Raw genomic sequence first — 13941 nt, 5'->3', positions numbered from 1 at the left:
GATAATATAGTATATATGTAAAGAGTAGTAAAAGAGAAGTAGATTGAGAATCTTTGTTTTTACTTAAGGATTTAAAGATTAATGATATAGTGATTAGTAAATAATAAAATTGAATTCTAAATTTGTGATTTATAAATGTCAATATAATGTTATTTAAAATAATTTATAGTTCTTATAAATAAAAGTACTTATATATAATTTTTAAATTAATTTTGATTTCTCAAAATTTTTATCAGTTATCAAATTATATAATAAAATGTAATAAAAGTAAAAAAAGTATTTAATTATTTTTATATTCCACGATGAAATGTAATAAATTTTCAATCAAGATATTTATATTTTCTTACATAAAACTGAATTAAATAATAATTAAGTTTTAATTTATTTTATAACTTTTTTATAATATTCAATATTAAAAACTTTTAAATCAAAATTTTTATATTTAATTTTTTTTATTTAATTATTATAATTTATTAATTACTGTTCATTAATTTAAAGTTATTAAAATATTAACCTTTGATGCTATGAATTCAATATTATTGATATTATTAAAATAAATTTAGTATTATTCAATATTAATTCAATATTAATAATAATTATTTTCATAATTAATAATAATAAATATAATAAAATTATTTTAATAATTTATTTTCTTTTTTTATAAAAAGTATTATACAAACTTTTGAAAAAATTTTTATTAATTTATTTAATAATATATAATTTATAATTAAAATATAAAAATATATAATTAGAATATATATAACAATATAGTTTTATATATATAATAATTTTATATATACATATATATAAATTTTATTAATGGAAAATTGTTTATTTTTATTTATTTATATCTTTAAATATTTATATACAATGAATATTTATTATACAATGAAATTTTTAATCTATATAAACATAAATTATAAAGGAAATGAACATAAAAAAGTATTAACAATAAAAAATATTAATAAAATATAAGTTTTATATTTTTTTTAGATATTATACTAAAAAATACTAAAAAATAAATTAATTTTTCTTATGAGATAATAAAATTACTATCTTTTAATAATTTTTTATGATATAATAGGTTTTTATAAATGACTTAATACATTCTTTAAAAAAAATGTCTAATTCTATTGATTCATTATTCATTATTCATTATTAAAAAATATATAATTTCACTTAAGAAAATGAATGATTGTTATATATATTCTTTACATTTTTAACATTAAAACATAAGAATCAACTATATCGAAACCATTTATATTAAATTATATTTTCTCTTGGAATAAGTTCTATTTAAATCATTTTTTGGAACAATAAATAATTTGGAAGATAATTATATCCAAAAATTCAAAAGATATTCTTTAACAGAGATTATATATAAAAATATTTTATAAGAGATTATATATTTTATAAGATATTTTATATGTACTTCAAAATAGGTATAGATTTTGAATATTAAGATTATTAAGAATGAATAAATTTTATAATATAAAATATATAATGATAAATTTTCAATTCTATCATGAAAAAGTTATTACTCTTTTCCCATATTGTACATCATATGAATTCATTATCAATATAAAATTATATGGAAAAAATATTATAATAAAAATTATATTTTTCGAAATTATTTTATCTATACGTTGCGTCCCATAAATTCTATTAATTTAAAATTCTTATTTTCAATATTCTATCTATATATTATGTCCCATATGAGTTCTATTAACCTGAAATTTTCACTATATATAATATATATATATATATATAATGGTAATAATAGTTTTCTAAAAAAAAAAAAAAAAAAAAAAAAAAGAAAAAATCAGAAAAAGAAATATGCAATGATAATGGATGAAATTTTTTATAGATGGATGCAAAAAAGATTTAAAAATCAATTTTGTTTTTTTAAACGAAATATCCAATTTTTTATGTTCAATTTCAATAAAATAGTGAATATTGAATATAATATTAACATAATTTATTCTAAGTCGTATTATTTTCGAAATATTTGATTTTATTCATGCTATAATTTTCATTAATGTATATGAGAAAGAGCCTTGATGAAATGTTTTCAAATCAATAAATAGAACGCGAAAGCATCGTTTGTTTATCAATTTCGTTTTCAAGTTTGAAAGTATTTAAATTTTTTTTTTTAAGAAATATTGAAAAATATTATATATCAAGGCACAACAATTTCGCAAGATATGATGTAAGCAGTATATATTGTAATAGATATTACAATAATGTATTAGATATCCAGATATGATAAGACATATAAGATAGAATGATTCAAAAATTATAATTTTACATTGTTAATAATAAAACATTGAATTAATTTATAAAATATAATTATATATACTTTTTAAAAATATATTAATTAAATAAAAGTAATATTATTAATATGTACAATACATTGTGAAAGATAGTATATTAAATATATTATCAGAATATTTAGAAATTTTTATTATTTTCGTAACATTTTCATGATTTTATATTGAAATAATATGTCTTTTCTACATTTAAAACAAACATATAATCATAATATATAATCAATCTTATGTACGCACGTATTTTCATATGGCATTATTTATTCGATATATAGTACATATATTTAATTAAATATTATGTAAATATTTCTCAGTAGTAAATATATTCATTTGTTCAATATAGATTTATATCAATATATATAAGAAATCGACATTACCGATTTGAGAGATCGAAAACTATGAAATCGAATATCGTGAATTCGATTATTTCGATTAATCGATTATTGAGAAGAAGGTAGTAAAAAAGCAGTGTGCAGTGGTTCGCAAAGGTGTTGTGTATTTTTGAACAAAGAACAAATTAAAATGAGATTAAATTGGAAATGGTTAGTTATGCATAATTTAAATAAGAAAATTAAATAAAAATTACAGATTTCTTTTTTTTTATAGAATGATGTCGACCATACGGTGACAAGACTAGCCAGATCGGCGGAAAACTACGTCACCAGTGACGGATTCCCCCGAAACTGGGACAAAGTGCAGTGTACTCTGGCATTGCGCTTTACCGGAATCTCTCTCACTCCATGTCCTAGTATCCTCCCCCTCTTTTCCACCTTCTCTCTCTTTCTCTTACTCTCAGGATTGACCAATCGTCTCGTCATCCTCGAACCCTCGATCGAAACTGACAGGTAAACATCGAGATTTTGGAAACTTAATCGAGTTATTTATATTTATTATATTTTTTATTTCTTATAACTTCATTAATTACAATTATAATTTTATTATTGGCATTGTTTTATTAATACAAACTTTTATATCATTGAATTAAATTGTAATGAAATTGAATATTATATATGCTTATGTAAATTTTTTAATGTATATTGTGCTAAACTTATCATATATATTATATTGAAAATTTAAGATTTGTAAGTTCATATTATCAAAGTAAAGCTAAATTAAAATATATTTGTTTAATATTGCAGGTAATTAACGACGAATGGTGCAGGTTCAACAATACAGTATTTGGAGGGTTCAATATCATGTCAGATGGGGTTGATGCTGGCGGCGGGGAAAACGAGGTAGATTCTCATTCCTGTTCGCACGCCGATGTTGGAGAATCCTCAAATCCAAGAGATGAAGAGAACTTGGATTTAGATAATGAAGCTGCCTTAAATACTAATTATGATAGTGGTGATGGTGCTGTACCAGCTTTTAGGTCTGTCATCTTCATGTAATTAATTTTTTGTATTTAAAAATTCCAATAAACGTTTAGATAATCAAGGTCTTAAATAGCGTATCAAAGGATCCATAACGTGTGGACAGGTGTGAAAGGTGTGAAAATTATGAGACTATAAATAAGACAGCATTCTGCGCTCATCAAGATCAATGTTTGGCTAATGCTGAGCCAGGGGAAAGCACAGAGAACATAGAAGCTACTGAAAATGATGGAGATGGAGAAGAAACACATCCTGGAATTCGTTCTCATAGGAAAATGTTTGAATGTGATGTATGTAATATGCAATTTTCTAATGGAGCTAACATGAGACGACATAAGGTATGAAGTTTCTTCTAATATTATAAATATTAAAATTTGAAAATTATTTAATTTTAAAATATTAATAAAAATATAAAAATGAATGTTTATAGATGAGACACACTGGTGTGAAACCATATGAGTGTCGTGTATGCCAAAAAAGATTTTTTCGCAAGGATCATTTGGCAGAACATTTTACAACACATTCTAAAACTTTGCCATATCATTGTCCAATTTGTAATCGAGGATTTCAAAGACAAATTGCTATGAGAGCTCATTTTCAAAATGAACATGTTGGCCAACATGATATGGTTAAATCTTGTCCTTTGTGCAATTATCGTGCAGCAACTATGAAGTGCCTCAGGTTACATTTTTTTAATAGGTTAGTGATTAATTTTTAATAATCTTATATTTTTTATTTTATTAAATAATTATTTATATTCATTATTTTTTTAGACATGGAATAGATCTAGATAACCCAGGACCAAATAGTTCAAGTTCATTGATGAATAGTTGTGCTCCAGGCGAAGCTATGCCTTCAGCTCCTCTTTCAGATAGTGGAGACAGTACTGGAAATCGCTCTGCAGATAATGCGACTCCACCAATGCACTTTCTAACACCTCATATAGAGATATCAATTCCTTATCCTGAACAAATTGCAAGTCAACGAAATCCAAGTCCTGCTCCTTTAAATGGAGATAGCCCAAACAGTCCACAAAGTGCAGACAGTAATAGTAATGCTCCAAGTAGTAGTCATCATCAGTTACCAATTAACAGTAGTGGCATTCACAGGTATAGAAAAGATTTAAAAATATAATTTATATGAATATAAAATGTTTATATAAATAATTAATTTTCAGTACTTTTCTCATAAATGGCAAATTTGTGAGAAAAATATGATAAAATTTTAATATTACGAAATAGATTTTTTCAATTTTACATATATATATAATATATTATAAATATATATATAAATATATATTATAAATATATATATAAATATATATTATAAATATATATATAAATGTTACATAATAATATATCATATAAAATTATTATATATTAATCATAAAATAAAATATAATATTATATTATATTATATTATGATATTATATATTATATTATATTATATATTATGATATTGATATGTGTTATGAAAAGTCTTATATGAAAAAAAATATATCTATTTTTAATATAATTCAAAATATCATATTTATAAATATTTATAATAGTTTTTGTGCAAAGAAGAACACATTTATGCAATTTATGAAACAAAATGAAATATTATCTTTTATTACAAAAACTATATCTTAATTAATATCCAATGATTTTTAATGAATATTAGTATATCTCATATATAATAAATAATATAATAAAAAGTATTATATTTAAAAATTTCGTGTCAAAAAAATATGTTTTTATTATTTGTTATAAAAATTATATATATTAAATTATATATTTTAATAATCATATACAATAGCATGTTCTGTTTATAAATAGAACAAAATAAAAAGAATTATTTAAATAATTAGTGATATAATTATGTCAATATATTATTATACTTATACATATAAAATTTGAATCTATGTTAAAAAAAATCCGATGCATAATATTAAAATTATATTCTTCATGTATAATAATATACAATAATATATGTATAATATATTATGGCATACAAAGTGGTCTAATCAAATTAGTTTGAATATTTTTCTTATTTTTGAAAATATGAAAAAACTTTATTAATAAAAATCATTATGTAGAAAAAGCTATAATATAATAGTAAAAATTTGCAAATGAAATAATTTTGGAGACTTATATTTCTATTTTTTTAAATGAGATCATATATTTTTTTATATATATTAATTAATAGTTATACTTATAATATTTATAATATAATATATTAGTTATATTTATACTTATGATATTTATAATATAATATATTAGTTATATTTATACTTATAATTTTATAAAAAAATTAAGTTATGCCTATAAAGTTAATTTAGTAGGTAATTTTAATTTTAATTAAAATTTAATATATATATGAAAAAGAAGAGAAGTAAATATTACTTTGTGTATATATATCCTTATCTCTCATATAATGAATTTTATAAAATTTAAATTGAAATATTTGTTAAACTAATAATTTTTATAATAAGTATACGTAAGTTGGTATTTTTTATATAAAAAATGTAAAATTGCAATAACTAATGCATAAAAAAATATATGACTCCATTAAAAAAATAGAGATACCCTTGAAATTTTTGATTTGCAAAAAAAATTTTACTGTTATATTATAGTTCTCTTTATTAAATAACTTTTTGATAAATTTTTTTTATATTTCCAAAAATATTCATATGCTAAATTTGATTAAACTATAGTATATTATAATATTATTATATTTTAATATATATTATAATATATATATTATATAAATATATATTATAATATATATTAAAATATAATAATATACTATATAATTATATTTTAATATATATTATAATATATTAAAATATAATAATATACTATATAATTATATTATATCGTAAAAATAAATAAATTTAATTCACTTTTAATTCATTCTTTAATTAAGGAATCTTGGTGGCAGTGAAGAAGCAATCACACCTTCTATTTCATTAATTCCTATTAAACAAGAACTAAATAGTAATGGAACAGAAGAAAATGGAGCAACATCTAGCAATCTTCCATTACCATCTTTAATAAAGGTCTCACCGTTAAAATCTCTTCTTCGAGATGATTTACGACGTAAACTTTCATCTGGCTCAGGAAATAATAACAATAACAACAACAATAATGGTAATTTTATTATTTTATAAAAATTATTTTTATTATTAATACCTATAATTTAAGATTTTTAAATATGAAAATTTTTTGAAATCTTATTATTTTAAATTTTAAAATATATAAATATAAGTTTTATATTTTCATATTTCTGATACATAATTTAATTAATGCAAACATAAATATTAAGATAGAGAATTTATATTTATTATATTTTTATATTTATTTTTATTTTTATATTATTATTTTATATTATTATATTATTATATTTTATAGAATAGTTATTTTTTTTTATAACATTTTTCGTTATAAAACTATATTTAACTATAAATGATTTTGAAATAGGTAATAATAGTTCAAATTCAAATCCACATTCAAGAGGAGAACCTCCTAGTTCAACAAGGCCCGATCAACGAAGCAATGGACTTCAATGCGCTCATTGTAGAATTACTTTTCCTGATCAAACATTATATTTTCTTCACAAAGGTTGTCATAGTGAAAGCAATCCCTGGAAGTGTAATATTTGTGGAGAACAATGTTGCAATTTATATCAATTCAATTCGCATTTATTAAGCAAAAGTCACCAATAATTATTGAAAGAATATTATTCTTAAAACCTTATTTAAATAGTTAATATAAATTATTTTATTATAATTTATATAAGAAAAATTATAATTTTGAATCAAAGAGTATTATCTTTTATGGTACAAAATATAAATTAAATTTTGAAAATTATATATAATAATATTCAAAATTAATATTTCTATTTATTTATAAATATAGACATTAATAAATGAGGTTTAAAGAATAATACTTTGCTATTTGGAAAAAGTCGTGCCTTCATCAAAAAATCTTTGCCAACGCTCACATTCGTCCGAACCGTGCTAATTTATGATGGTACGAATGATCCGTCCATGGGGCTTTACTAAATCATATTCCGAAAGCTCTATTGATAGTTTTTAATCTAGTTATATATAGTTTTAGATAGAAAAAACAGTGAATATTATTGTGCTCTTTTTTTTATTCAAATTCTTTTTATGCACTGTTTTTTGTTTAGTTTTTTGTAAAAAATTATTTGTAAAATTTTATTAATTTTATATTTAAATTCTTATATATATATATATATATATATATATATATATTAATAATTAATATATATATATATTACTTAATCTTATTAAAATAAGAATATTATCATTATTAAGGAATGTTGTTTTGATTATTCATATATTCCAAAAATTTACGAATAATCAAACAAAATTACTTAAAAATTAAATTTTAATTATTGATTTATTATTATAGCGTGAAAAAACCGAGTCGTGTATAACATTGCATATAAATACAAATATATAAATAGGAAAAAGAGATGATAGTAAAGTGTTATTTCAGGATAAGAAATATTTTATATAAAAATATTTGTACAGAAAAAAAGTAAAATATTAAAATCTATGCAAATAAAGAGATCAAGATATCATATTTCAAAAATTAATATTAATATTAGAATAAATTATAATGTGATTGTTAAAATTAAATTTTACACAAATTTAAAAAAATGCAATTAAAAAGAAAATTTAATAAAAATATATAAAATTAACGAATTAAGTAAATATCTAAAAATTAAATAAATATCTATTTAGTTATAAATTTATTTCAATAATAGTTCAGAAATATGATTTCCAGACTCTATAAATGTTTTATGTACGTGTGTATGTATGTATGTATTAAAACAGAGTATTCATTTATTGCATAAATTTTGTGTTGTTATTTTTTAATGTAATATAACCAAATTTCAAATCAAAGTCATTAAAAATTTAATAAATATTATTTTCAAAAAACGAATATAATAAATGATAATAGAATTTATTAAATTGGGTACTCTGTACACATGTTATAAACAAGTACATTAAGAGCGATACGCACGAATATTGTTGTCAATGGTTATAGTTATTTAAAAGTCGTTCCGTAAATTGTTATATTTAATACCATCATTATTATAATATTATGTTATCATCATCATCATCATCATCATCATCATCATCATCATTATTATTATTACTATACTATTATTATTATCATATTATCACTATCATTACTATTACTATTACTACTACTACTAGTACTACTACTACTACTACTACTACTATTACTACTACTACTACTACTACTACTACTACTACTACTACTATTACTACTATTACTACTATTACTGCTACTACTATTACTACTACTACTACTACTACTACTACTACTACTACTACTACTACTACTACTACTACTACTACTGTCATTATTAATTATCACTACTATAATTACTATTACTATTAGTACTCTTACTACTACTACTACTACTACTATTACTACTACTACTATTACTACTACTACTACTACTACTACTACTACTACTACTACTACTACTACTACTACTACTACTACTACTACTACTACTACTACTACTACTACTACTACTACTGCTACTACTATTACTACTACTACTACTACTACTATTACTACTATTACTACTACTACTACTATTACTGTTATTATTACTATTATTACTATTACTATTACTATTACTATTATTATTATTATTATTATTATCATCATTATCATCATTATCATTATCATTGTCATTGTCATTATCATTGTCATCATCATCATTATTATTATTTTTATTATTATTGTATTATTTATCGATACATAAGTTATTTATTGTTATTCTGCATTCCAATTTACTAACAAGGGGAACCTCAGGTTTAATTATCACCAATTTTAATTAAATTTGGCACATTAATAGTCTATATGTACAACAATCATAACCATAATTTTAATTGCAAATAACCAGCCACTTATAAATAAAATGCATATAATATTTAGAATATTGTATAGTCCATTACATTTGAGTAATACAGCATTTTATTTGATAAGAGTCATCATATTGTAATAATTTTAAATTCTTTCGTCCTGAATTCAAATTTTGTTACAAATTATTATAAATACAAAAAATAATATTAAATATTAAAATTATCAAAAATAGATTAATTTTCATAATTTTTTAAAGTTATTTATTTGATTAATATAATAAATAATTATGTCTTTTATTAATATATTAATAGTTACTTATATTATTGTGAATTTATCATTTCAAATGCTATTTATAGAATCATTTGTTTTTTATTCTCTCGTGCAAAATTATACATTTTCTATAGAATAATAAATATAATAAGAGAATTTTTAATTTCAATATTTATTGTTATTTATTAATTTAGTATTAATAAATTAATAAATTTTATGATTTTTATTCTTGTTTTAATCTTAAATTTCTTTATTTTAAACGATTTTAACAGTTATTAAGAAAGTCAGAGAATGAAAAAATACCAATTACAAACATTTCAATAATATGTAAATATTAAATAGATTAAAAAATTAATATGTATATATGTAATTTAAAATATAACATTTTTTTCTATACTTCAATTATAAATTCTTTGCGATTTTTACACATTTGATTTTTACACATTTAATAACATAGAATAGGATTATCTCGTTTTACATGAACAGTAATAATAAAAATTATAGTATAATATAATATAGTATAGTAAAAGAAAATATATAGATGAAGATTTAATTATATCTTTTTAATTATATTTATGTTAGTATATAGATATATAATTATATATATATATAAATTATTTAAAAATTTGATCAATCGTATTTTTTTGGAAATTTTTTATTTGTATGTAAATGTATGATATATTCATCTTTTTAACTTAAAGAAAAAATGATATACTTTTTAGAAATGATTCAATTATATATTATTCTATATATTTAATTATATATTAGTTTTAAATAATAATTTAAAATAGATATAAGTATTAGTATTAATATGCGATTCAATATATAAATATTATAAATATTAATATAAATATTAAAAATTATCGAAAAAATTATTTTTACATTAATTTTTTTTGTATAAATCTTAATTCAAAATATTTTATCTATATAGAAAAATAAAATTACACCATTAAGGAATATATAATAATTATATATTTTTGAATCATAATAAAATTTATTTGATCATTTATCTTGATCAATGACTCACTTTTTTTTTATGATTTCTGGCTCTAAATAAATAAAACAGATTTTATTCGAAACTTCAATAATAATAATTTTATTTGGGAAAAAACTTTGAATTTTTATCTTAATTTATCAAATTTATCAAATTCATCGAAGTTAATATTGACAGAACAGTAAGCAACAATTGTAATTTTTCCAATATTGATCAAAGTAATTATATCAAAAACAATTTCGGAATTGAGATTTTGATATTTTTAACTTAAATCAATAACTCATATAGCAGTATTATTTTTATTATCGATTATACGTTCATTATTTTGCCTATATTTGATTTTGATAAAAAAATTATTATATATTTTAATCAACATTAAATTTCATTGCATATTATATCATAAGATTCTATAAATACTTATACAAATTAATTTAAAGGATCTAGAAAAAATCGCTAATATTCTTTTCTTTTTTTTTTTTTTTATCATAAATATCCAGAAATTTGACTACATGTATAATTTTGAAATTTTCATTTTTACAAAAAATGCAATGAGATTCAGTAATATTTCAATTGTATGACTTATAAAATCCTATTTCCTATATATTTATTTCTATTTATTATGGACTTACAATTTATATTTATTAAATTAATAACATTTAAAGCATTATTTTAGAAAGGATTAAGTGCTAAAAGTAAAGAAAGAGATGTGTATGTACTTAAAAAATTCATATTCATTTTTTTTTAAATTATATAAATAAATATAAATAATAAAAATTGCATTGTAATTTAAATAATTTAAATTATATTTTAAAAATATTAATTCAATTAAATTAATTTAATCATTTTTATTCTCATTTTCATCATCTTTTTTGTTATATTTACACTTTTTTTGACATATAAATGTTTAACATTTTTTTCTCATTTCTTTATAAAATATTTTATAAAAATAAGAAATATTTTTATAATCTATGATTAAAATATTTCGCAAAATAAAAATTTTTTATTTATTTATTTTTTATTTATTATCTATTAATTAATAATAATCTTTTTATATTATATAATTATTATAAAAAAAATTGATAAATTTTCAATAATTCCAGATGATACTATTTAATCAACACCATTTGAAGAAAAATATGAAAATTTTGTACAGCATGTTTTTGGCTTAAAAATTGAAATTAAAAAGAGAATAATCTGAATATACATAAAAAAAAATAGAGAATAAAAGAATTATACTAAAAATTATATTATGTTCTTTTATCATTTTAATCATTTTCTTGTTTAGTTCTCTTCATTTAATAATACTTATTAGGAATTTTCATAATTGCTGATCGAATTCCAAATCTTTAAATATTCTATAAAGAAATTTAATTTTTACTTAGTATACTTAGTATTATATGTAATATTTATATATATATATATATATTTTTTGGTGATTATAAAGTCAAGATCGTGTAATTTCATACTCTGAAATGATCCAATTTCTATCTGATTACTAAATCTTCTTGAATATTCTTGCATATTTTCTATTTTGAAGTTCAATAAAAAGATTTTCAGTTTCAGTTTTCTTAACTCCGATAATGTCTTCTTTTATATTTTATATTTTTTACCTAACCTTTATTTTTGTACATTATATTTTAAATACCATTTTTTTCAAATATAAAATATTTCGAATAATATCTATGTTATAATTAAACTGACTACATATTTATACAATATACAAAAATATTGTTTTAATAATCTAATTAAGTTATAGACGATATAAAAAAATTAATATATGAAAATTGAAAAAATAAAAATACCATATAGAGTTTATATAATAATTATATATAATAATGTGATTTACATTTATTTTTATATTAATTTTACAATTAGTAACATTAAATATATATTCTGAATTCTAAGATCTAATATATTATACGTATGTACATTTATATATTTTTATATTTATTTTTTCTTTATAATTATTCATATAATTAGTATATGTGCTTGTCTTTCTTTTTGTCTGTCTTCTAACACACAGTAGTTTATGTTAGAAAATTAAAATGAAATACAGAGATCATTATGTTATACTATCATTACACATCTATATTTGCTTCGCTTTATCTAATATAAATTTAAATTTATTATTTATTATTTATTAAATTTAATAAATAAATGATTCTTCAACAATATTTTTGTGTACTAATTTTTAAATTTGTTTTAATTTTTGATTCTCCAAAGAAATATATTAAATTTTATATTATAAACTATATAACAAATAATTATAAAAAAAATATCACAATATATATTTCTTGATAGCATACAATTTTCAATAATCTGAAATTCTTTTGGATATTTAATATGTACAATTTAATACATAGAGAAATAATTATATACATGTGCGTGTACGTTCAATCATGAATATATATATATAATATACATATTTTAGTTATTTAATAAATTGGTTATTTTATATTGGTCAACATTTTTAGATACAATAAATAGTAAAATTAATCATTTTTTATATAATTATTATAGTTATTTATTAAGTATATTATTTATTTTCATAATTTTAATATGTGCATATACGTATGTATCAAATTATTTAGATAATTTTATATAATAAAAATTGATAAAAAAAAATTTATTTATATTTAGAACCTATAGAGGAGAAATCGTTATATATAATAAAATATTAAAATTAAATGTAAAAAATTATATTATTTTATATTATATTAATTTTAAATGTAAACTGAATAATTAATAGCTATGCTTATGAAAGAAATATTCAAGTTATTTAGATGATTTCTATTAATGTTATTATAATAGTTTCTATTATTATAATCTGAATATAACTATATGATCAAAATAAATAAAAAAATAATGAATAAACAGAAAACATAAAATACATAATACAAAAAATTATTTTTTTTTAAAAAGAATATTTTATACATTTATATCATATAAACATGTTATAAATATTATATAAATTATATTATGCTTATAATTATAGTATTATAATTATTAAATATATAAGTTATATTATATAAAAGATTGTATGTTTTCAATTGTTTTCG

At 18.6% G+C, this 13941-nt stretch overlaps 1 protein-coding gene across 1 annotated transcript; it reads left to right on the top strand.

Annotated features, from left to right (window-relative positions):
- The first annotated feature begins 2718 nt into the window (after positions 1-2718).
- On the top strand, positions 2719-7462 carry LOC412665 (zinc finger protein Pegasus). Its single transcript, XM_006571986.3, has 8 exons — positions 2719-2869; positions 2934-3172; positions 3467-3699; positions 3807-4038; positions 4131-4399; positions 4474-4809; positions 6608-6831; positions 7162-7462. The coding sequence occupies exons 3-8, from the start codon at positions 3524-3526 to the stop codon at positions 7404-7406; spliced, it is 1482 nt and encodes a 493-aa protein (XP_006572049.1). The 5' UTR covers positions 2719-2869; positions 2934-3172; positions 3467-3523; the 3' UTR covers positions 7407-7462.
- Positions 7463-13941: the final 6479 nt, after the last annotated feature.

The sequence above is a fragment of the Apis mellifera genome, linkage group LG9, assembly GCF_003254395.2.
Source record: "Apis mellifera strain DH4 linkage group LG9, Amel_HAv3.1, whole genome shotgun sequence".
Classification (NCBI taxonomy): domain Eukaryota; kingdom Metazoa; phylum Arthropoda; class Insecta; order Hymenoptera; family Apidae; genus Apis; species Apis mellifera.
Note: the sequence above shows the minus strand (reverse complement) of the source record. Positions and strands in the feature narration are given on the sequence as shown.